Raw genomic sequence first — 25,975 nt, 5'->3', positions numbered from 1 at the left:
TTATAGGAAAAAGTCCGTTTATATGAATAACTAAATAAAAATCATATTAGTATTTGAAATAATTGCTAGTAGCACCTAAAAATAACAAATTTTTCAATGGTTCCAAATTAATTATACTAATTAGATAAATAATAGGATTTGCGTTAAATGTACATATTTTTTATATATGCGTTGTCTTTTAAGGTTAGCAATCTAAAGTTTTTCTTTGTTGGTAATTACTTGCTATTTATGACAAGGAAACACGATTTACACATTTAAAAAACTCGATCAAATTTTATTCATGAACTTTATGTTGAGTTTACACGCTTTCGGAATCACGTTGAATTATTATTTTTATATTTATTATTATTATTAGTTTTTTTTTTTTAAAAAAACTTTGTTTAATTTAATTTGGTCTGGATATTTTATTATAAACTATATGAACCTCGGTGTTCGGCTGGTAATCAAGTTGGTAATTTTTTTTTGACAGTATTGAACCGGTAATTTAAAAAATGGTGCTTTCGCAACATCACCTCCATTTTGAAATTTTACCTTCAAAAATAAAAAAAAAAATCATATATTTTTAATATCACGATGTCATTATATTTCACACTAAATATTGGAAACCATCGAATAATATCTACTCCATAATACTTGAGCCCAAATCTGAGATTATCTATGGACTATTAAAACCATCCCAAAGTATAATGATATAACTGTATTGGTATTTAATGTAATGCAGTAATTATGTGCTGATGATTTCGTATAAAGTGTAATGGTTATTCGACAGCAGTACTGGGAACATTAAAAGCATATTGAAAGTATACAACTATGGTATTAACAGTTGCATATATGGATGGTAAAAAAATATTTTAATTTAATATCAATTGTGTGCCCGGAAATTGTAATGAAAGATGGAATACAAACGCTTTTGTTCTGATGACAAATAGTTTTTTGTTTATGAAACATGAAAAATCACGTAGTATTTAGTTTAGTATAAATCCATTCAATCACATTCACTGGTGTCGGTGATATGAAGTGGTTGGTTTATTCGTGTAAAAAAGTAATTTCTGTAATAAATATACACAAAAAAAAGTTAAAACATAAGTTAATAATAATGTACCTTTCTAACTATTATCGAACACAAAATCATAAATAATTGTATTTTGATAAACTACGTAGAAAACGATAGAAGTACCTATTATATATTTAGAATCGTAAAATAAATAGATATACGTCTAACTTGTACAATTTTAGTTTCGAAAAATCGCCCTCCGACATTATATACTTTGTATATTGTAACAATTAAAAACCCTATTGAATTTTTCAGAATTGCATATTCGCATTTATTGGCTGAAAAATACATTTCTATGCTGTAAAACAATATTATTATACCTTGATTCGTTTTACTATTATGCTGTTTTGAAAACAGAATTAAAAAAAAAATTAAACATCGTCATCGGGGTCAGCTAGAGTATAATTTAACACTTTAGATTACCGAAATTAACACGTGGAGTTTTGAAACAAAATTGTGTTGCTTGACACACTATTCATTAAACAAACAACGTTGAATATAGTGCACAGGTGCGTCTACAAAAAAAATAAAAAAAACCATCGAATAAAATCGAACGCCGGCAACCGTGGCAATCGTATGCACATACGTATAAAAAAATGTCCTGTATAAATAAGAAAATTTATTTCATGTTGCATCCGTCCTTGAACAGAACTCCATCGTCATTGACAAATTTTATATTATTCAATTGTGTTTTTAATTGTTTTTTGTAATACCTACCTTTATTTTTTTCACTACTGAACAGCAAATTAAAATTAAAGTGTGATATCATACGTGTGATGATTAAGACGATCAATGTTATTTTAAATACAAATTAAATATTATTATAACGAGCAATTGTTTGAATTAATTGCGAGCAATTATTTTAATTATTTTTGTTAATTGTTATTAACGTTTCGAATCGACCTAACCGAGCTCTTGTTAGTAATATTTTTTCTTTTGTAATAGAATAATAAAAAAAATTAAATAAAAATTAAAAAAAAAAATGAATTCATATTATATTAATTTATACAGCTAAACTTTTTGTTTATACGTGAACATTTTTTAGCACTTCATTGCAATTTAAATTTCAAAATAAATCAATGCGAATATTAATCTAAAAAAAAAAAAAATTACCTGACTACGACCCGAAAATACTGAGAAAACTATAAATTAAAAGGATGTGATTCATCTAACTTACATTTATAATGTAATTTTATGTACAGAATATATTCCTAAACAATAGAAACGTGTTCAAGTATTCATGCTGGTTAATCGTGAAAACCACCTGTACAAGTAACTTCATAAAGACCGATATCGCTTATCCTGAACTTGTCGAAATTATTTGAAAAACTACTTTTAAAGAGATTAAAACCGATAATATTCTTGATAATTCCATCGGCATTGCAGTACGACAGAAACGATATTACTCACCGAGATTTGATGATGACCTCCGTCCAGGATTAGATTACTAAGTTTGCTCGAAAACACGAGATAAACTTAGATCAACACACCAATCCAGTAACAATTCAACTATTCGATAATTCTCAAGACATAAGACGTCTCAAACGCCAAAAACGATATGATTTTGTATAGAATATTAGAATAAGACCGGGTTAGTCTAATGGGGTCTCTCCATTGGGAGTGATATTCCAAACAGGTATTGTATATATTTATCAAAATATTAATCATTAATATTTAATATGTATGTACACTTTATAAATGCATTGTTAATGATTATCGTTCGTTATAATAAAAATCTTCAGGGTGGTAGTAAAAAAATAAAGAAGCATTTTGTTTTGTTTTAACAACATGTTTATCGATGATATTCGACCTAAAATAACATATATTTTGACGTAAGAAAAAAAAAATGTATAAATAAAAAAAAACTATGAACCCTATTAAATATAATATTACTGGAACTCATTAAGAATAACTGCATGTGCCCAATATACATGTTTAAAACTTAAAACCAATTCTAAAACAATTATTGTACCGAATACCAGAGTGAATATTGAATAATGTTATATGTACCTACTATAATAATATTATTGTACACAATTATCTATTACTCAATTCGATAGCACCTGTATGTTATTGATAATATCTAATTCAAATCAAATCAATTGTTCATCTATAACACGGACTAATATAATTTCATTTATTATCATTATTGTAACATGATTAATATCACAGTGATCAAAAGACAGTGATTTTATTATTATCAGTGCGTTTAAATCGCGATTGCCACAACGATTTTTTGTAAAGGAATATACCCAGTCTAGGCATTTATCCCTGCACAAGTCAACGAAACTTATCACATTTACTACTACGTCATTGTCGTCGTGATACGCATAAAATTGTTAAAATTGTTTTTGTATGATCAATGTGTCGGTGTTGCTATAATGATAGGTTTTGAACAAAAGTGTAAAGTTATTTCAGCATTGTAATATTATTATCAAAGACAAATAACTTTCTAAAGACCTTTTCACTTCATTAAGCTGAACAAACACAATATTAAAAGTCAAGTTTTATAGTATATTAAACTTTTGAAAGAATAGCTATAATAACAGAAATCCGTCCAGTTCTCTGTATACTCGTAATGAATACGACAACTTTTATACAAAGGATTGCGTTCACAAATGACAGTATTTAAATTTTACATTTTTCCTGAAGATATAAGCCAAAATGATATATTATTCTGACGAAAATATCAAAACATATTATTCTATTACAGAATGATTTTTTTTTTTTAAATAATTTTGCACCATTCGAGAGAAATTTATTGCAGATAATGCAATACAGTTCGATTTCTCATTTATCACTTCAACAACAAGTTGATAATGTTGTATTTATATAACATATTATAATATAATCCTGCACATTATTTTATACTTTGCCTATGTTTTTTTGTCAGCATCTTATTTTTATTTTTATTTTTTATAACACCATCTTTGAAACTTCTGATTTCGTGATAAAATTATCAATTTTTTCATAGCTTACCTATATAATAAAATAATATTGGTCCTTCGATTATATTGATATGATAGTTATTGATACCATAATATTTAAATTTTGGTATTAAAATATAATATATACCTATTTCGAAAAATCTTATTTGCAAGTATTTTTGCTGGTGATGAATAAAATTAAGTAAATCCGACAATCAACTAAAATAATTAGTATAATTACGTCGGTAAATATACGTCGATGTAATGGAATCATATTAATATATTGTACGAAAAAGTAGAATGTGAGATGATTCCCCATTCAAAATCTCTTAGGATAGTTTGCTTATTTATAATTTTAATTTTAACTTGTGATTTTCAATAGATTTAATTAAAAGGAAAATTGTATTAAAATTAAACATAATACAATTATATAATACGTATTATAATATAATTATAAAACATAATATTTAAAAATGCATATAATTATTTTATACCAGGCATTTTAATATGGATATGATGATAAGAAATCAAAGGTATTTATTATTGACATAAATAAGTATGTATACGTATAGTATGTTTAATAATCCGTACATAAGTTTCTTATACGATTTTTCTTAAAAACGCAATAAATGCATTTTTACTTCTTTTTTTTTTTTTTTGTGTGTGTGTGTAAGGTCTGTCTCACTGAGTACCAGTTATCATACATATAAATTTATGAATAATATTTATGTTGGACTTTCGTTTTCGCATAGGTCTGCTTAATAATGTTTGTTGATTCCCCGAATTCCATTTGCAAAATGTTCTGAACATCAGTGGTTATTCTCAGGAATATCCCGGATTATTTTAAGCCGCAGCTGATGCGATTTCTACGGTACTCGCATTAACTTTATGACTAGAAAACTTTAGAACATTATATTGTAATAATTTGTCCGTTTGTTTATTTGATTATTTTTCTAAGAAAAAAATTAACGAGTGGCAAACGAATCAATATCGAAAACACAAAAAAAAAAAACTTTGAATGCATAACAAAGTCGACTATAGTTAAGTTATTTATATACGTGCGCTTTCTTTAATTAATTAAGGGATAGTTATTTTTTTATAGTTATTTAATTAAGGGATGATTGGGATAGAATTATGCACGTGATACTTTATCGCATAATAATTTTACGGATTTGGGTTATTTTTTCCGATCAGGTTGTTTAGTAACGATCGCTTTCGGCAGTTTTTTCGTCGGAATGTTGACTACAGTTTATAGACGGTAGAAATCAGAAACAGTCGTGCATCTTTATTACAACTTACAATCCGTAACACGATCATGCCACTGCGAAAATCGTTATTCGTTAAATATTCTCGGTGATTGCAAAACTATTCGACTTCAAAACACTTGAACAATAAAGTTTAATTTATTAAAAATACTCGGGATTTTTGCACGTGTACACCGACTGCTTCAAACATTCACCGAACAATAAGTATAAAACGAAATAACAGACCAAATCTACTCGTATTGTACAATATCCTACAGCTAAAATTGTAGTGCGTAGTATTATAACTGTTGCATTCTTACAATAATATCTCATCTTAAAACAAATTCCGATTCTTTAGGATTAAACACATTGCATACTAACTATTATACATTTGGAAAGGCTGACAATAAAGTTTTTATGATAAATTATACACGGTAGTCTTATGTATACTGATAGCTAATTTAAATAAATTCAATATTATACATATATTCAGGAAAATAATGTTGTCAAAAATTATACCTTACAGTGTTTTCTGTTGATTTAAAAGGGTTACCCTTTTATAAAAATTAATTTTTTGCAAACACTAAAACCTAAATATAAAAAAAAAAAAAAATTAGTTAACTTTAACTAATTATATATATAGTTGTTTCTTTTTTTACTTTTGGTTAAAAGTTTATGTGGAGATAATGCTATTTATACTCAAAAAAATAAATTAAAATATAATACGTACATTGTATTTTATAATATATTGTGTATAAGATAGACAAAATATATAAGTACGATATTAATAAATTTTAATTATTGGCATATTTACAAAAAAATAATATACTTCAAAATACCTATGTATAAAATAATTATTTACGATTTTTATTGTTTAATTAATGATAAATTCAAAAGCAGTATGTAATATTATGAGTCTGTAGAATTGATTCATGGCGAAAATGGTTCAAATTAATCGTTCGGAGTATATTCTAAAATTTGTATTGTACGTGGGACCGTCGTATTAAAAATTTTTCTAGGGTATTTTTTAATTATTTTCTAAAAACACTTAAATAGAATAAATTTATAATTATTTATTATTATTATTTTTTTTTTGTTCACTTTATTATCGAATTAAAATCAATAATATGCGTTATAATAAATATAATTATCCTATAATTATCAAGAGTTTTACGACTCATTTTTATTTGTGTATTGATTTAAAATTAAAATAAAACAACATGTAATATGCACTTTACTATAAATAGAGCAGGGATGGATTATAAAAAAAAAAAAAAATCGTGGGTTCGATCATTACTCAAGTATTAATTTTAAAGTATATTGGCAGAAACATTGTCGAAAATATTACCTATAATCATTAATACGATTATAACACCATAAGATTGGGGTTGAGGTGAAAATATAAGGGTACAGTGACGTGGTAATGCCGGTTGGAGGAAGAGAAGAACGATGTGAAAAATGAATACGTAATTTTTGCGGGTAGTGCAATAGAGAAAGTTATATGTGGTTGTATGCGTGCAATCGTATAGTATAAATTAGGTTACGTCGAAATCTGAAAAAAGAGTGAGAAACAATTTCTCTTCATGACAAGTTCCAAGTTATCAACCAACGATGTGCTAATAGTGGTATTAATGCCCTTTGTTATAATACACTGTGATGCGAGAGATTTCACCGTAGCTATGAAGACCGAATGTAATTTGGATTTACGTCAAACTTGAGTAACAGCGCGGGATTGCGACCAAAAGAAGAGGCAAAATCGTACTTTAGCTTAACAAGGAATTATAAATATTTTTTCTTATTTACGTTATTCCGCGTGTTGTTTTGTCCCTGCGGACTCGAAGTGAACCGTTTTCATCCTTGGTTACTGCGCGGAGTCTATTGATATCTGTCAAAACGATTCAAAGACAACGCTCTCATAGAAGATATTAATAACAATAATAATAATTATTATTATTTTTATTATTATTATTATTATTATTATTGTATTCAATGTGTAAATGTGGGTAGTAAACATTAAACGAAATTAGACCGATTTCTTAGTCCAATATTATTACAAGCGTATTGAAAGGAGAACGCGATTGTGCTCCGTTTCGACTTAAACGACAGATGTATAACTGTATGTAATTGTAATTGTAAATTTCATTGAGGAATACTTTACTCGAAGGTTTCGAAAATATCAATGTAAACAGTATTATGTGACGTAATATTTCGCCCAAACGACTACATTTATATAGTTATTATTTTGTGAAGTTCAAAGTAATCACGTAACGAATCGAAATTGTTCTGCACACATGCGGCTTCTACCGAAAATAGACATTTTGTTCATTCGCAGTGTATTGTGTACATAGAAAAATTTGAAAACCAAAAACCGTTCTGTGGAGAACATAAATTATTTATTACCATGTTGGTAATGGTTGAACTCGTTGTGACTTGATTAGGGTTTGTTTTTACACCGAATTACAACGGTATATTTTTCCATTAGACCAAACCCAAATGAGAAAACGCATCATGTGAACCAGTCGATATAATACAATCGGTGAATATGAAATTTTTTTAATTTTTTTTTCTCTACGAGTACTTTTCCGGAAAAATTGACGAACACGTGTGATTGTAAATACGTTGTAATAAATTCGTCAGTTAAGAGCTGTAAACGAATCGCGTACGTCGGTACTCAGTTTGGTGCGATTAATCGCACGTGTCGTCTCGGTAAGTCATCAAGTTCGATACAGTTAGGCGAAAACATTTTACACGGCACGTTTGTGAATATATTTCACCACGTGCATTATACACCTATCCGGTTATGTCTGCGATTTCGATGCGATCGTGAGTTGCAGATATCGATGTATATTGATGTTTTTCTTATAATAAATTACGAGTTCGAATGATCATCGTGTACAGATTTTCGTATGATCGAATCACCTGAGCGTGAGGTTGATCGAGTTTTTTACAGCCCTTCGCGTATACAACCTACGTCGGTATAATATTACATTTCTATCCCAAGGGCAATATCTTCCGTCAACATTCGAATCCTCGTGATTTTCGATTAAAAATTATAAAATTTATACTTATATATATAACTCAAATACCACTAGCTTTTACGATGATTGATGCATCGCAAGACCGACGAAACGTATGAAAATTGACAATCGGCGTAGTCGTTATTTCTGGTGCAATAAATGGTGATTTTTCGGTGATTTTTCGATTGTCGCATTTTCAATAGCTGAATGTATACATTTTTTCACTAATATGTTAATTTTACTAATTAACGATTGAGGTACGTTAATTATGTTTTAATTAATAAAAATAAATATCAATAGAATATACGTCATGCGATTATTTTCGGCCTAAAATGTTTAAAATTATGATTAGTAATCGCTCTAATATTAGATAGTAAAATATCTCCTCGAGCGGGTTCGAGAAATACAGACAGTGACACTATAAAGTGAACTACGATTTAGAGTTTTGAATTCGATGTACACGTTTATCGCCCAGCGTCGGCGGCGGTCCAATAATTTTCATTGACTTCGCGGCCACACTTATTTGACGGTTTATACTCTGCGAATGAAACAGGTTGGTTCGGCGTATTTCATTGTTAATTCATTTCTCTTCGGATTTTCAACTGCGCGAGGTACGATGGGACGTGCAGAAATTAAAGAAACAAGGCTTATCAAAAATACACAAAACCGTTTTATTTAAAAAAAAAAAATTATGCTTGTATAATGCCGTTCAGGTTCGTGCCGTGACGCGTGCACCGCAATCTTAAATACTAAGACGGCGACGAAGAATCGGTGGTACTTATTACGAGTCCACCGGATCGATAAGAATAGGGTATTTGTGATCGTCGGCCATCGTCGCGCGTCGATATTGTGATTTTGAGTGTTACTCAAAGTGTATTATGTTACATTTTAACGGATTATCGCGATGCCGCGGCCAACGTACCGTACGGACGGTAAAGCACGATTGAGCATAAAACGATTGAGCATAGACCTTTTTAGCAACACGATTGAGCATAGAATATTTTATGCGACGTTGCCACATTCACGTTGCCAAAATTTTGTAATTTATTATTTTCTCGTATTATTACACCAATTATTATGATATCTGACGCGAGCCGTGAGCTTTATCGGCTTTATAAATTTTATCGACAATGTTATCGATTAATAAATTAGTTCCGGAGCAAAACGACGTTTTAAACATTTAGCATCGGGGGAAAATATAAGATAATTAAGATACAAATCCAAAATTATTATAGAAATAATATCAGTGTTCGATCACCTGTGTAGTGTATAGTGCGTGTATACTTAGTGCGTTTTTCTATTTTTTTAAAATATGGATATAACAATTATTTTATCGGAAAGAGGCAAAGAATTGGCCCTAGTTAATTTATACAAGTATAAATTAATTGGAGAGCGAAAAAAAGACAATCTTTTGAGATGGAGGTGTACTAATAATAAATGTTCGGCAATAATGTTCTCGGGTTTCGATAAACGTAAAGTGATTGAAACTGCTGGACAACATAATCACGATAAAAATTCTATTGAGAAAATAGAAACGCAAGTTTTAAGAGAAAATTGCAAAAGAAAAGCTGAAGAATCAATTTACACACGGCCACTTAAAATTATTCGCACCGAACTTTTAAATTCTTCTCCAACATCAAATTTAAACAATCAAAATGTAAGAAATGTACGGAAAGCAATGTATGATAAACGGAAGCAGACCTATCCTAAATTACCAACTTCTTTGGATGAAACAATTCATCAATTAAGTGACTTAAAAAATGAAGAATGTTTTAAATATAAGGGTCAACAATTCATTTACATGCCGACTGATGATAATTTTGTATGTTTAACTACAGAACAAAATCTACAATTTATGACAAATAATTGTACTGAGTATTTTGGCGATGGCACATTTAATTATGCTCCAAAATATTTTATTCAATTGTACACAATACATGGATATAAAAATGGATACTACTTACCACTTGTTTACTTTTTTTTACCAAATAAAACTAGGTCTACTTATATTAAAATGTGGCAATTTTTAAATAATTTATGTTTGAAATTATGCGAAAAAAGTTTGCAAATTAACACATTTCATGTTGATTTTGAAATTGGAGCTCATCAGGCAATTACAGACGTGTTTGGAAATATTAAAATAATTGGATGTAGATTTCATTTAGGACAATCATGGTGGAAAAAAGTAAGAAACAGTTATATAATATAGTGCTTTTTTACTAAAATATAATAATTTGTTTGTAGATTGTTGGCGAACCTTCACTCAGAATAGCATACATGGACAACAGTAATGAACTAGGGAAATGGTTGAAAATGTTTTTTGGTTTGGCGTTTATTTCCCCAGAAGAAGTAGTTGATGCATTTCACGAGTTAATATCAATTTGTCCAAATGATGACGGTTTCATATTTTCTGATTACATTATACACAACTATATTGAAGATCACTGCCAGTTTCCTCCAAATATTTGGGCGGAAACTCCTTCGCTAAACCCAAGGTTTTTAACAATATTTTTTAAAACTTATTATAAAAACTTTTTTTACTAATTTGTATTGTTTTATTTAATTTTTTTTAGAACGACCAATGCAGCTGAAAGCTTTCATCGCACGTACAATTCACAGTTTTATTCACCTCACCCCCATGTTCATACAGTCGTTAGGGTATTGATCGAAACACAAGCGGAAACATCGACTAAGATCAATTCAATTCGACACAAGCCTGGAAAATTACAATCCGCAAAAGAAATAAAAAAAAATGAATTGAATATTCAAGCCTACAGCCAGTTTTTAAATCGTAAGAATACGGAATCTTTATTAATTTATTTAAGTCAAATTGGAAGCAGATACCAAGGTGTATCAATTTAATTTATTATTATCAAAAAATCTAGCTAGGTATATTATACTGTATTATAATATGAATGTGACAACTATTTATAAATATTTTGATTTTATTATTTTGATAAGTCATAAGTCATAACTATTATTATTATTTTATTATTAACAAAAATATCTATATACTGTGACAGCTATTTATACTACTATCATAAGTATTTTCATGCATATTAAATATTGACTATGAAAACATGATATTTTTTTGTCATGTTATATTTTGATTTATTATAATTATTTAAATAAATGTTTTTATACGATACAGTTCAAAATTGAAAATGGCAACGTTGCAGAGTTTTTTATGCTCAATCGTGTTGGTTTTCTTTTGTATTTCAATTTCCTTTGATACGCCGACAATTTATGCTCAATCGTGTCGCAAAAAAGGTGTTTTATGCTCAATCGTGTCGCAGCCCGTACGGACGTGTTGGCGGTTTACGCTGCAGGACGTCCCGCGAATAGTTCCATTAACCGTTATCGCTAATCGCATTATGCCGGCCGAAGGTTTTCTTATTCTTTCTTTTGCAGCGTTCTTGCCAGTGTACATCGCACGGAGTTCCATAACCCTAACTCTAGGTACGTGGCCGATCTCGATTATTTTCACCGTCGCGGCGGCAGAGCTAATGGTACCGAAAAACGGTAAATCCTCGTGGAAGGACACGTAATATCCGCGGTGGGCACAGTACTACGATTAGACGGTCGACGACGGGCGAATATCGGCGTCGGGGGCAGGTGGTGAAGGTAATATGATAATTAATTGCCGTCGCGTGTGCGCATCCCGATCGGGGCCCGTGATGTGCAATTGACGTCGAACGCACGTACCGCCCAACCGTTGTTCGACTGATGCGATCCGGTTAAACGTATCGTACAGCGATCATCGTTAATTGTACGGCTGTCATTACGTCGCGCGTTATTCTCAACGGCGATCGAAGTAAGCGAAACATTGCGTGGTTTCAAAAAGTAACGGTGTCTTCTAAACCATCCCAATCATGCGCTTCCGACTGCACCACTCGGAGTCGACATTTACGTAGTTCTGCGAAATTTTGCGGGCTTTTATCTTACGAATAAGGCTTGTGCATTGATACACGGGTATCTTTATTAGACGGGCCTTGACCCTGTCTTAGGTAAAATCACGGGTACACGTGCGATCGTGATCTCTAATTTAGATGTGGTACAAATATTGATCGGGATTTAAATGCTATTCCTTTATGTTTACCACAGACCGAAATCGTGTAGTTTTCATAATATTAACACATAATAACGGAGTCGACTTGAAAATACTTTTATGAAAATTAGTCGGTTCAAACGTAATAAAACGTTGTATCATCCGATAAATATATTGGCGACATGAAAAAAAAAAATAATTGAAAATAATTCTATATATAGGTATTATATAAACTAACTTTTTACGACATGAATACTATCAAATTATAACCATGAACCTTTTTATTTTTTCTAATTATAAAATTATAAAAATGTATGTATACATATGCGTAAGCGTCCACTTGATATTATATTAAATAATTCGATTATTAATTAGATAATGCATTTGCAATGGTGTCCCAACAACTGTGTGCAATAATAAAATAACATTATATATAAATAAAACCTATGATAACTAACCTGATCATTTGTCATTAGTTTGCGTTATATTTCGTTTGCAATAGTCATCTAGGACGTCTTTCAATTGTTGCAAAATATAATAATGATAAATTACCATTTTTAACCAACCATATTAAATCACAGTCGATCATAATAATGGTATTAAAATAATGATCGCGATGTGTACATGTTCGATATATGTTTCGTTTTCGCTCTGAAAAATGAAATATACCTTATTAATGCGCTAAAATACAATAAATCGCATGTGACAAGTGATTCTGGTCGGTCGCAGTGGGATAAGGAATACGAGTAACTCCTCAGGAAGGACAACGGACATCCCGTGTCATGTAGTATCACGGTATAGTAAGGAGAGCGCATTTTAACGATATGAAAACCCGATGATGTTATGTCATGATGATCTACTGCAGACGGATACTATCTTTCCATATTTCATCAAGGAAGACTCATAAAAAAATATCAGACGAATCGCATCCGCTACTGCGTGAACAGCCGTTGAACTGTCGAATATGTAAAACATAGTACTCGTATTCTTGGGTAAGCCGCTTTTAGTCTGCCAAATAATACATATTTTCCTTCCTCATTCCTTCAATGATATTAATATAGTGAAAACAAAACACAAAATCATAAATAAAAATTGTTTTTCTTCTATCGCACTAACTGAGAAAAACAGTGATGAAGTAAAACATAATAATATTATAATATTATAAGAATGTACGTATAAATATATAAAGTATATATTATACATACTTTATATTAGTATTTATCAACGTTAAAATATTGTAAAACACGCAATACGAGTATATATTAAAATTTTTACTAAGGTCTGAGTATAAAATGGCAGGTATAAAAAGGGTATTATTTTTTTTTTATTACTGGAAGTCGTAAATATATTTTCTTTGTAATAGGGAAACTTCATAATTAATTACTTACAGTTTAATGATTGGATTTTATGTATCTCGAAACTTTCGTGGTATATTCAGAATTTAATATTATATTATCTAATGATATTCAAGGCATTCTGATTTCAGGTGATAGTTTTCTTGTTATCTTTTACATTTATGAACCCATATTAATATAAATATTTATAGTTTTAATTTTTTTAAGCTTTAACCAGAATAGTTAATCAATGAAGCAAAATATTATGATTTACAACATACTGGTGATAAGCACAATAAAATTTAATTTGTGCAAGTAACGCAATTTAGTAAACAAATGAATCACGAAAATTGTATAGAGTTTTCAGTGTTTTGTGATTTAAATCATGGTTATTATTCCAGAATCTGCGAAGAAACACGTTTTATACGCAATACGATTGATAAACTGTATATGTCTATTTTCCACGGACGGAAAATCCGTTTATCAATGTCCTTTGCGAGAATCCAATAGTTATCATTTCCAGTATCACTATAAAAAACACGAGAACCGTGTGAAATCGATTTGTTTTCGATTCTCAATGCATCTATATACCTGCTGTTTACGTATAGATATAATTGGTGCGATCGCGATATTAATTGCTGCAATAGCGTTTTACAACGGTCAAATTAACAGTATCTATAACAAATATTCGGTCTAGTAGTAACGAATGCATAGTTCAAGTATGGCAACAAGTAAACTTTCCTTAGAGGCGAGTGAAATAATCGTACTGTTATCACTCTATATTGATCCATGTTTATAAGCCTATCGGCTAAAAATAGTGATGTTGTGTCAAGGAACATGAACCAACCAGAATAAATTCTAAACATTTAACACGCACTATTGCACACCGTACGTACCTAAACGAACTCAAATGTACCATCGATATGGACTCACGTGAATGATTTTTATTCAATTTACGTCAGTCATGCGCATATCCAAGACCCTGCTCCGGCAGGTGATTTCGACATTTGTCTAGTTTTCTCGTTTCAGGGACAAAATTAGTGTTATAGGTTAAGCCGCGTTCAGACCAAAGTAACGCTGTAGGCGACACACAATTTCCAAATTGTTGGAAACAAAATTGTTTAAATGTGTCTTTAAAAGTTGTGAGCTTTTTGTGTTTTCAACTTTGTTGAAAACAAAATGTTATGTTCACATCGGAAGTGGTAAAATTCAAAACATTTTGAGAAACATTGCTGGCAACAATGTTTTTAAATTGTCGTCTACTTATTTTATTAACAACATTTTATGGCGTTATCAATTATTAGCATAATATACACCACATTATAAAGATTATACTGTACTGAATAACCAAATACAATATAAACATATGATTATTTATTTATTTGAGCTTGCTAGATAATTTATTCATATCACCAAAGTTAAGACCATTTAGAATATTAGTTCCATTAATAATTTGTCTACGCTGGAGGCTAGGATGAACCCAAAATCATTTTCTTTTTTTTTCTACGGAGCTTAAAATAATTGTGCATGCTGTAGCAACTACTATAGGGTGACCAGACGTTGCATTTAAAACGGGATTGTCCCTTTTTTTGATCATCACGTCCATTGTCCCGACAAACTTCGAGTGGGACGCTTTTTATCCCGTTTTTAGAAGATTGACTCATTTTAATCCCGTTATTTCCATATTATTTCAAAAATATAGTAGTTTTGAAATGCTACATTGTGTTGTTTAATAAATAATTAAGAGAAAATATTTAACAATAATTAAAAGAAAATAATTCTTTTTGATGTAATAGAGATTTGGACATTAACTTTCGAGATTTGTGTGCATTTGTGTGATTGTATATGGATGAGGTTTATTTTGGGGGGGGGGGGGGGGTAATAACAGCTGTCCCGTTTTTTTATTTTCTTAATATGGTCACCCTAAACTACTACGTACTCCTGGATGAATATTTCACTAAATACTATAGTGTGGGCAATAATGTTTCTTCGGTTTTGATATATTCATTTTTCCACATTATTGACAGCTTTGTTAGAAGAAATTATCGCAAAAATATTGACAGCGAAGTTATCCAGAATGTTGCTTTGAACTGGACACAGCTTTAGAAACATTATTTCCAAGATGCCCTGACCACACTAATTCAGGTCAACCATATATCCACACGTACTGATGTGCTCGTCGGGAAAGATGTTTAAATATGATAAACGAAGAGACGTAATATGTTATAATCGTTTACGTAAAATCTATACCGAGCTTAATTATATTAAACAAAAAAAAAAAAAAAAAAAGTGAAAAATTCAAATATTATTGAAAATGTTTTGTTTTTATTTTCCCTAATTTCTGAGCAAAATATCATTCGGCCAACATGAACCATGAATTTCCGAAAAAAAAATAAAAAAATTAGTTGGAAATGAAAATCATTTTTCTCTTTGGTAAATATAAACGTTTATTTTTTTATATAATTAAATATATATGAATAATTAAACATTGAGAATTTATTTTTGTGCACGGGCAGTGGCCTTCCAAGAATTTTCAATAAATATAGTGTGCAGGCATTTTTGTTTATTGTATAATGCATTGTGATTATTTTTTTTGTTTTTTTTTTTGGGGGGGGGGAGCGTATATAATTAAATTTTATTATGTTTTACGATAGAAAAATAAAAATAAAAGTTTATTAATTCACGTTTTAAAATATAAAAGTAATTTGAATGTGAAATATTTAGTTTTCAAATTTATTATGATTTACTTTTACTCTACACACATGTAACGTTTAAAAAATATACTCTAACTTCTTTTAGTAATTACTATCACATATTTTATTTTTTTTAATAAATAAATTAAGTATTAATATAGTAACTTTAATTTCATAACTTTATTTTTTTAAGTATCAATATAGTATACGAATACATCCAAATACTTCTATTAAAATACTTATAATCTGATAATGTGTTTGTACAGCAAGTACCTACATTTTATTGCAGAAAATAAATAAAGCTTTATGATTTGACTAAGGAAGGTGCACAGCTCTGCGAAACCTGTATAGACCTTGTTTATTTACAAAAGGTCCCTAAACGAGTTTCGTCTGCGATAACTGGTAGGATTTTTAAGTATAATTTGATGATTAGTGGATTTTTATGTAATTTTTCTTTTAATAAAATCTATTGAAGTATTTTGAGGTAGATTCGTTATTATTTGGGATATTTAGATACCAGTGGATGCTATGTTACTGAAAAACCATGATGTTTTAAAAATTACTCGGAACATAGTCCAATACAGTTATCAGACTTATACAGAGTGATAGGCTTGAATTTTACAAATTTATGAAAGCTTAGTTGAATTCCTGTTAATGATTCTGTAAGTCCAGATAGGTTCCAATAATTTTTTTTAAAGGAGCAGCTCGATAGGAATTGACACTATGGACCAGAAAATTGGCCTTAAGCTATGGATATGGGAATTTAATTCTTTTTCTTTGAGATAAGCTAACCAAGTTAGTCATCAATCGAAGATATGGCCACTATATTTACCTAAAGATTATTAAAATTATAAATAAAATATGATAAATAGCAATTAAAGAAGACAATTAAAATAAGCATGAAGACTACATTTTTTTATGAAAATCAATTATTTTTTGTCTGACTAAATATTAATGAATACATTGTTCATCATAATTTTGATTTTTAATAAAATAATTAGATTTTTTAAATAAATGCAGTGGTATAAAAAAAATGATTACCAAGTAGAGTTAACCAACATTTTAAGAAAATCATTTTTTTAAAGTTAAAATAAATTGTTCGTAGATTATACTCTCGATTGATAAGTAATTTATCTACAATAGTGGTATATTAATTACTTATATTTAACTTTAAAAAAAAAAATTGTAAAATTGTATGATTCCAAATTTTGCAATATACAATAAAATTAAAATCACAACATTAGGTATATTGTTTTCAAAGTTATGACAAATGGATTGTTTTTTAAACTTAATATGTATTTAGTTCCAATATTATGAATTATAAAATACCCTGACATGTATTCGTACATACAAAACACAAGTATAAAAAACAATGACATTACACACTGTGTAATATTTAGAATGGTGTTTCTACGAACGAAATAATAAACGATGATTTCGTCACAAACCAATTTCGTGTTAGGAAAAATAAAACAAGTAATTATAGAAGAAAATCGTGGCGTTGAATTGTTTGCAAAATAACTTATCCGCTGTGTCGTATAACCAATCATCATATTTTTATCAAGAAAATAACGAAAAAAGAAAGAAAAAAAATGATGCAGACTAATAATAATTATAACGTTAATATATCTTTGCACTGTTGTCATATTATATTGCGATGAGAGAGTGGCAATAATATTCGTATAATAATATTTCAACGACCAAATCTTTTCGTCACTGCAGTAGGAATATTGTTATTTCGCCGAAAAACAAATTAAGATTCGTGTATTAGGAGTTACTTTAAGTGAATAGGTACGCTGTCATTCGGCAACAATTCGACTCAAATATTTCGAATAATTCTGCAATTATTGTGGAAAATATATAAATATACCTATACATTTATATTATCATTATAGACATAATTACACAAAATCGGAGGAGGAATTATAAAAACAAATATGGTAAAGAGGAAGAGATTAAGATTGAGAATGAAAGAGAGAGAGGGACACAGTAAAATGATCAAGAAAACTAATATACTTATATTAAGCTCCTTTACGAGTCCATCGTCCTCGCGATTACAAAACGAACGTGGACCACCCTGGTGCACTCAATCAGAATTTCAGTTGACAACTTGAACGCCTACGCGTATAATGCATAGGAGTTTATTGCTACATGCTAACCCACTACACGTCCACAACCTATTTTATTGCATTCGGTCGTTTGTAATAATAATAAATCAGGAATAGAATAAGTCCTTAATCTCGATTTTATCAACACTTGTTTTATTCATTACCGAACATCATCATTCTATGTCAATTACTCCCACCTCAATTAATTATATACAGATGCGCGCGTATGCATAAAACTTTGATAATATTTGTTTAAAATAAATATTCTTCAAAGAAATTAATTCAGTATAAGGTAATTTTTAATTCTTACTCGCTGATTAACAAAATACGACAACTATAACTTGAACACCATTTTATTTCATAGCTAAACCACAACTTAAGCAGATTATTTACATTTCACAAAGATTAATAAAAGAAATAATATGAAAAATTAAATCAAATTTCGTGTACATTCTATAAGATAGTTAATATCCAGAGTAATCATGTCTTATCAGCATTGCATCAATGCATCGTCTAAAAAACTGATTTCCAAGCAATCCTAAAGAATATATGACGTGTTATAAATCATTGGAGATATTTTTCGATTCTTTTTAAACATTTTCAGTTTTTTTTTTTCTTTCAAAAAAAGCACTTTTTCGAATGATGGCGTTGTATAAAACACGTACAATTACACTGAAGCGCACAATCTGCTGCTGGTCCTGTACAACACGAAGCTAAATCGAGCGGGACCGACCGGAGAAATATAATATTCCGATTGCGACTAGTTTCCGGTATATTACGAAGTGGCTATGCGACGCGTTACAATATTATTACGTTTGCAGCGAAACCCAATCGAATTTCCGCCTGCGACGGGTTTTCCGTATGATCGAGGACTCGCCGAAACACCTCCGTTTCATTATGTTTTGATGTAAGTATTCACGTGAAAGACGTACCGTGAATCGCAATAACCGGTACAATATGACTGCAGCAAATATTATGTGTCCACCACGGGTCGGCTATCAACCGGGTTCATGTGAAGTGTAAACAGAATTCGGTTTGAACGAGAGTTTTTGAAAAAACCATATCACTCGCTAGTGTAAAATTTCGTGATTAAAATTTATATTTTTAAGCTTTGCATCTCATGTAGTAAAACCAGTCGCTTAAAAAACAAAAATTAATTTGAACAGCACAGACTTACTGTTTGCGGGTCCGATACGTATTATGCGTTAATCATCAACAATCGCTTAATCGTGTACAATCGATCCACTATCCGATTTGGAAAATATTGCAAAACCTTTAGTTCGTTGTACTGTCTTCTATTACACCCCATAACTTCCCGCATCTGTCCTGCGCGGCGATTCGTGTAACAGTACTTGTTTCGTCATAATATATAACGGGACATAGTTTTTTTTTTTTTTTTTATCAGACGCTTTACCCCGTGTTCACTCCAGAGTTATTGTTTTTGTCAGCATTATTTCGATTTGGTTCAAATTAAATTATCCCATTTCACTAAACAACTTTCGGCTCACGTGAACGTGTCGCCTAGCATCGATGTTCTTGGTGATTGTTACGTATTAATATCGACGCCTTTCTAAACACTTAAAAAAAACAACTGTTTCCAGTGACTGCCTCGTAACGCATAACGAATACCATCGTTTCAAGTGTTCTTTTAAACCAGTGTTTCCCAAACTTCTTATCCTTACCGCCCACTTCCAAAAAAAAAATCTAACAGTCGCCCCTTAAAAAAAATATTGTTACAAAAGTATGCAATGAAAAATGAAATTTATTGTTTATAAATATATTTATATAATGTATAGGTACAAATGAAAAAAAATATCTTAATGAGATGGATATGGTTGGTGTTTTACTAGAAGTTCGTTGATATTAGGTTCAATTTTCGTAAGCAGCATTCTTAATTCCCCACGATTAGTTCTTTGTAATCGTTGCCTTTTTTTAGTTAGTAGATTGGTTACTGCACTAAATCCACGTTCAACCAAGTAGGATAATGATGATGGAAATGTGATCAAAAATGTTTGTACAATAGCCCACAATCCAGGATAAAGAATAGATATCTGCTTTTGTTGCCAGAATACTTGGTAACCTTCCTTGAACTTTAATTTTAAATCCTCATTTGTAGTTATTTCTATCAACTCTTCTTATTTTGCAGAATCTATGGTTTCTGTATTTGAAAATGGATCTAAAACCCATTTGGGTATGTCCATTTTAATAATATCACCCCCTTATTGTAATGGAATGCCCCCTAATTAAGCTTGTAACTGCCAGTGCCTCACTAAATTTCTCTAGCGCTCCCAAGGGGGCCATATCACCCACTTTGGAAAATACTGTTTTAAATGATCAATATTCCAAACCGTTTACGATCGATTACGAATATTAAAACTATGTAGAAGTACCTATTCCAGGCGAATGTTCAGATTCTTATGTGGCAAATAATTTTTCTTGCCCAGTATTTGTTTTTTTAGTCGTTGTTGCCAGTATTTCCGAATAAACCGCTAAACGTTTCTTGTATGTGTTCGATAAAATATTATGATACAGAGAAATGTTCAAAGGTTATCGAGACTAAAAACCGTACAAAAACGTAATTGAAACGTATGAACGCTTTTGTTTTATCGTTCAACATTGTTATAATGTCGTATCGCAACTTTATATACGGCAATAATGTACAGATAATGGATATTTACTCAATTTTTTTTTTTTTTTTTTTTTGATCAATAAAACAATAATCGCGTTCACAATATATTTACACAAACAACACGTTTGATATTGCACGGGAATTTATTGTATACGATAAAAATAAAAATCCAAAAATGAGTGCGTGCATTATTTTTTTGTCGTTTCAAAATTGATTTTTAAAAGTAAATATGGTGTTTTATAAAATCTTAATGATAAGCACATATTTTATTATAATATATTGATATCTATAATAATTTTTTGATTAATAGTATTAAACATTTTAATGATTTTCCGTGTTTACTAATTAATTTTAAAATGCGCTCGTTTAATTATATGTTTCTATTAATATTCTTGAAAGGTTTAAAAAATAACTATAAACAATGAAGTAACCCTTTCTTTTTTAATTAATATTGCCTTAAACATTTTGGGAATCAAATAAAACCTTAAGTACTGTAATACTGAATACCGCAGTTTTTGTAATATAAAATTTAAATAACTATGTAAATACATTCTTAACTGAACTGACTTGAATATTTTCTTAAATTTAATAGGTATATGGTGAAAAACTATCTCAATATTTTAAATATGTATTGATAACACTAAAAAATTACATCTTAAAGTGTAAAATTAAATGAAAAATAGATATATTAGTAGTAAAACAAGTTTAATGTCGTAAAACATCATTTGTTTCCGATATGAATTACTTACTACAAATCTCAATTATATATATTTCATAGTTTTTTCGCTAATATAGATAGTAATGTAGTATTAGTATGGATTAGTATAATATTGTATTATGTAACGTTCTGAAAAATGGTGTTCAATAAAAAATGCACTTCAAATTTTAAAAAATAAATAAATACCATGTTTTAGTAACTCAATTTGTGTAGAAAAAACTAAAAATATTTATTTTTGACTATATAACGATACTAATTACTGAAGAAAATTTTAAAATAATTGTATTAACTCTTATAACTTTTAACATGTGTATAAAATACATATCATCAATTGGCCTTAAATATCAATCGTGTTGGTTTTTCTATTATTCGGACTCCAGAAATTTCGTCCGTGAGCATCGACGACTATCCCTGTGGCACTGCGACACATATCTAAAATTAACAACTGATTCTATGTACGTATTAACCGTGCACGTAAGGCAGTAATAAAATTATTTTTTCTATAGTAATTTTTCACAATGATTCCTAATGTATTGTAAAAATGATTTATATTCGATAAAATATATTTAATTTAATTTAATAATACAATATCTGAACAAGAGAATTTATTAGAATCAAATATTGATCAAAGACCTTCAAAGTTAGTTCGATTGAATGTGGAAGTATAGTAACAACAGTCACATAATAATGCAGCTTCAAGTTTTGAAACAAATCAATATTTAATAAGATAATAAAAAATTAAAATTAAATTAAAAATTAATAAATGGTTAATACTATTAATAAAACTATATTATTTAATGTATAAATAAATAAGCAAATAGTTTATATATAGAAATAAATAAATGTTAGCCTGTTATTATATTTGTAAAGTACAACTGGTTTCGAACTAAATATTGATTATCAGGTATATACAAAATCAGTAAAATTACGACTGAATATGAACAAATAAAGGAAAGAATATATTATTGTATTCTTGTATAATACATAAATTGTTATTATTATTATTATTATACATGTATTTTTCCCTATATTTTTTCATACTTGGTGACGATTTTATTGACTTTGTATATAACTGATGATGAATTTTTGAATCAATCTTACTTTACAAATTCTATAATACAATAAGCTAAGAATTTATAAATTTATTTTTATATACCTGCTGTAAAAACTATTTGTATATTTCTAAATTTCTTTTTTTTTTTGTTTATTTGTAAATTCTCTCTTAGCATTCGTCGAGTTATGACGTGTGTTTTATCTGTTCCGGATTATTATTTTTTTTTTCTTAGTTACATATCAAACTATATTTTTATAATATAACTTTTACAAAATTAAGTGTTATTAATGTTCTGCTAGTATAATAGATTCATCATTACTAAAATGTTCAATTTGCATAAAAGTTTTTCATTTGGATTGTTCTCCATTGAAAGGAATTCAAACTGATGCTCCTGTCAAACGTAAAAATTCTTGGATGTGTAATGCATGTGAATTGTCAAGATTATCAAATAGAAATACTCAACCCATCACACCAAATACTGATCTTGTAAGTAAAATTGATAATATTCTATCTGTAGTAGAGGAAATAAAATCTTCTGTTTCTAAACATGAGATCTCTCTTCGCGATGTTAATTCAAAATTGAGCACTGTCTCCGAACAACTACGTTCCTTAGTTGATCTTACATCGTCACTTGAATGCAGATTACATTCTGTCGAAACTAGGCTATCTAACGTGGAAAAAACAAAGTCATACGCAGATAAAACTATAATTAATGAGGTAATCGAAAGACAGACTCGTTTTCGTAATTTAATCGTACTTAATGTTCCCGATCAAACCAAAAAATACACCAACTAACGACATGGATTTTATTAAATCTTTATTTGTTGCCTTATCAATTAATTTGCAGCCGACTACATTTACTCGTTTAGGAAAAATATCTGATAAACCTCGACCAATAAAAATAACTCTGCCTGAAGCCTCGGATGTTTTCGCTACACTCAAAGTCAAACATCGTTTATATGGTTCACCTAATTTTGAACGTATCCGGATTTTCTCCTATCGCACAATAATGCAACGAAATCAACTGAGGAATATCAAATTGAAACTAGAGGAAAGAAAAGCCACTGGTGAATCAAATTTGGTTCTTAAATTCTTGAGAGGAGTTCCAACAATTTCAAAAAACATGCGGACGGGTACAGTTCATTCAACTTAAACTTATATTATCAAAATGTTCGTGGTTTAAAAACCAAATTAAATATGTTTTATCGTAATGTTTGTTTAAATGATTTTGATTTTATTAGTTTATCTGAAACCTGGTTATTACCAAATATTAAAACCGCTGAATTGGGTCTTGATAATTACAATACTTATCGCTACGATAGAAACTCACAAACTAATGATTGTTCAAGAGGTGGTGGTGTGTTAATTGCAATTAATAATAAATACTATTCTCGTATGTTACCCTTACCTCCCTGTTCCGTACAACATTTATTTGTTATTGTCAAAATTAATTTCGTTTACTATATTTTAGGTAATACTTATTTTCCTCCTAGCTCACCTATAACGTTATGCAATATACACTTCGATATTATTAATGATCTATTAATTTCCTATCCCTACGTTAAACATGTAATTTTAGTAGGTAATTATAATACGCCAAACTTAAAATGGCAATTTACTTCTCCTTCCTGTTCACCTAACTATTTAAATTTAAATCAATTGTCAGTAAACTTTCTATCTAAAATTTAATTTTTAAATTTATCCCAATTCAATACCTGTTTTAAATAAAAATAACACCATTCTTGATCTAGTTCTTTCTAATATTGATAATATTACAGTTTCTATATTTACGACTCCTCTTGTTCCTTGTGATGTTCACCATCCATCTTTACTTATAATTATTCCTATTAATACTTATAAGCCTATTGATTATAACTTATTTACTTATGATTTTTACTCGTGTAATTACTCTGATATCATTAAATACTTAGGCTAAATAAATTGGGTTAAAATATTTTTAAATCTTAATGTAAATGAAGTTATAAATTTATTTTATTCTATTATTTATGAAATGATTGATGCATTTGTTCCAAAAAAAATAATAACTCGTCAAAAATATCCTGTATGGTTTAGTTTTGAACATAAAAATTTAATATTTAAAAATAAAATAGCTTATAAAATCTTTAAAAACTCTGATGCCATTAACGATTATAATAAATTCTCAAATTTACGTGCCCAGTGTAAATCTCTCTCTAAATTAAACTACCAAAATTATTTAAAAAAAATTCAAGAAGATTTCAAACATCAATCATCCAAATTTTGGAAATTTATTAATGAAAAATGCAAAAAAACATTTCTACCTGACTGTATGTATTTAAATGATTCTAAGTTTTACCCTCCAAGCCTTTGCTCAACATTTTGCTACTGTTTACGAATATTATGATAACTCAAAATATATTGATCTAAGTGCAGTTTCTCAGAATAACTCATTTCTAGCACCTTTATTTTCACGTCAAATTACCTTAATTGAAATTTTTAATGCTTTAAATAACCTTAGTTTAAAAAATGGTCCTGGACCTGATTTAATTACTAGATAGTTTTATCAACAATGTAAATATGTTCTCTCTTCTCCTTTACTTTATATTTTTAATTTATCTTTATCTAGTGGTATTTTTCCTGATAGATGGAAAACAAGTATTATCCATCCTATTCCTGAGACATCATATGACTTATCAAATATTTCTAATTACAGGCCTATCTCTTTACTTTCAATTGCACCAAAAATATTCGAATTTATTGTGTCGGATATGATAATTCCTAAACTTGACAGAATTATTGTTGACGATCAATATGGTTTTAGACCGTCTAAATCAACTACTACTAATTTACTTACCCTTCAACATTCCATAGTTGATGCTTTTTCATCTGGTTTATGTATGGACGTTATTTATACTGATTTCGCTAAAGCTTTCGATAAAGTTAATCGCACTATTCATTTATATAAGTTAAAATATATTGGCGTATGTGGTCCTCTTCTTCGATGGATTGAATCTTACATTTCACAGCGTACTTAAATTGTTGTTTACAAAGAATTTCAGTCAAAACCAATATTAGTTACTTCGGGTGTTCCTCAAGGTTCTCACCTAGCCCCAATTCTATTTCTAATATATATTAATGACATTACGTTTTTAAACAATTCTAAGCTTATG

At 29.3% G+C, this 25,975-nt stretch overlaps 2 protein-coding genes across 3 annotated transcripts in view; both read left to right on the top strand.

The window, feature by feature from the left end:
- The window catches only part of LOC112689281, a 156,046-nt gene that overhangs the window by 12,724 nt on the left and 117,347 nt on the right, over window positions 1-25,975 (top strand). The window contains exon 2 of one of the 2 annotated variants that reach the window (XM_025562911.1): window positions 11,654-11,866. The exons of the other annotated variant lie outside the window; for it this stretch is intronic. The gene's annotated coding sequence lies outside the window, so the exon portion shown is untranslated. The remainder of the gene's footprint in view (window positions 1-11,653; window positions 11,867-25,975) is intronic. 2 annotated transcript variants of the gene reach the window in all.
- LOC112689283 lies at window positions 10,267-11,161 on the top strand. Its single transcript, XM_025562913.1, has 2 exons — window positions 10,267-10,737; window positions 10,816-11,161. The coding sequence occupies exons 1-2, from the start codon at window positions 10,520-10,522 to the stop codon at window positions 11,102-11,104; spliced, it is 507 nt and encodes a 168-aa protein (XP_025418698.1). The 5' UTR covers window positions 10,267-10,519; the 3' UTR covers window positions 11,105-11,161.

This window comes from Sipha flava, unplaced genomic scaffold, assembly GCF_003268045.1.
Source record: "Sipha flava isolate LNK unplaced genomic scaffold, YSA_version1 43_pilon_pilon, whole genome shotgun sequence".
NCBI lineage: Eukaryota > Metazoa > Arthropoda > Insecta > Hemiptera > Aphididae > Sipha > Sipha flava.
Note: the sequence above shows the minus strand (reverse complement) of the source record. Positions and strands in the feature narration are given on the sequence as shown.

Excerpts from the sequence above, each read along its gene's own strand:
- LOC112689283 (XM_025562913.1), top strand. The coding sequence starts at position 10,520 with ATGGACAACAGTAATGAACTAGGGAAATGGTTGAAAATGTTTTTTGGT. Across the intron at positions 10,738-10,815 it reads ACTCCTTCGCTAAACCCAAG|AACGACCAATGCAGCTGAAA; the intron begins GTTTTTAACAAT and ends AATTTTTTTTAG.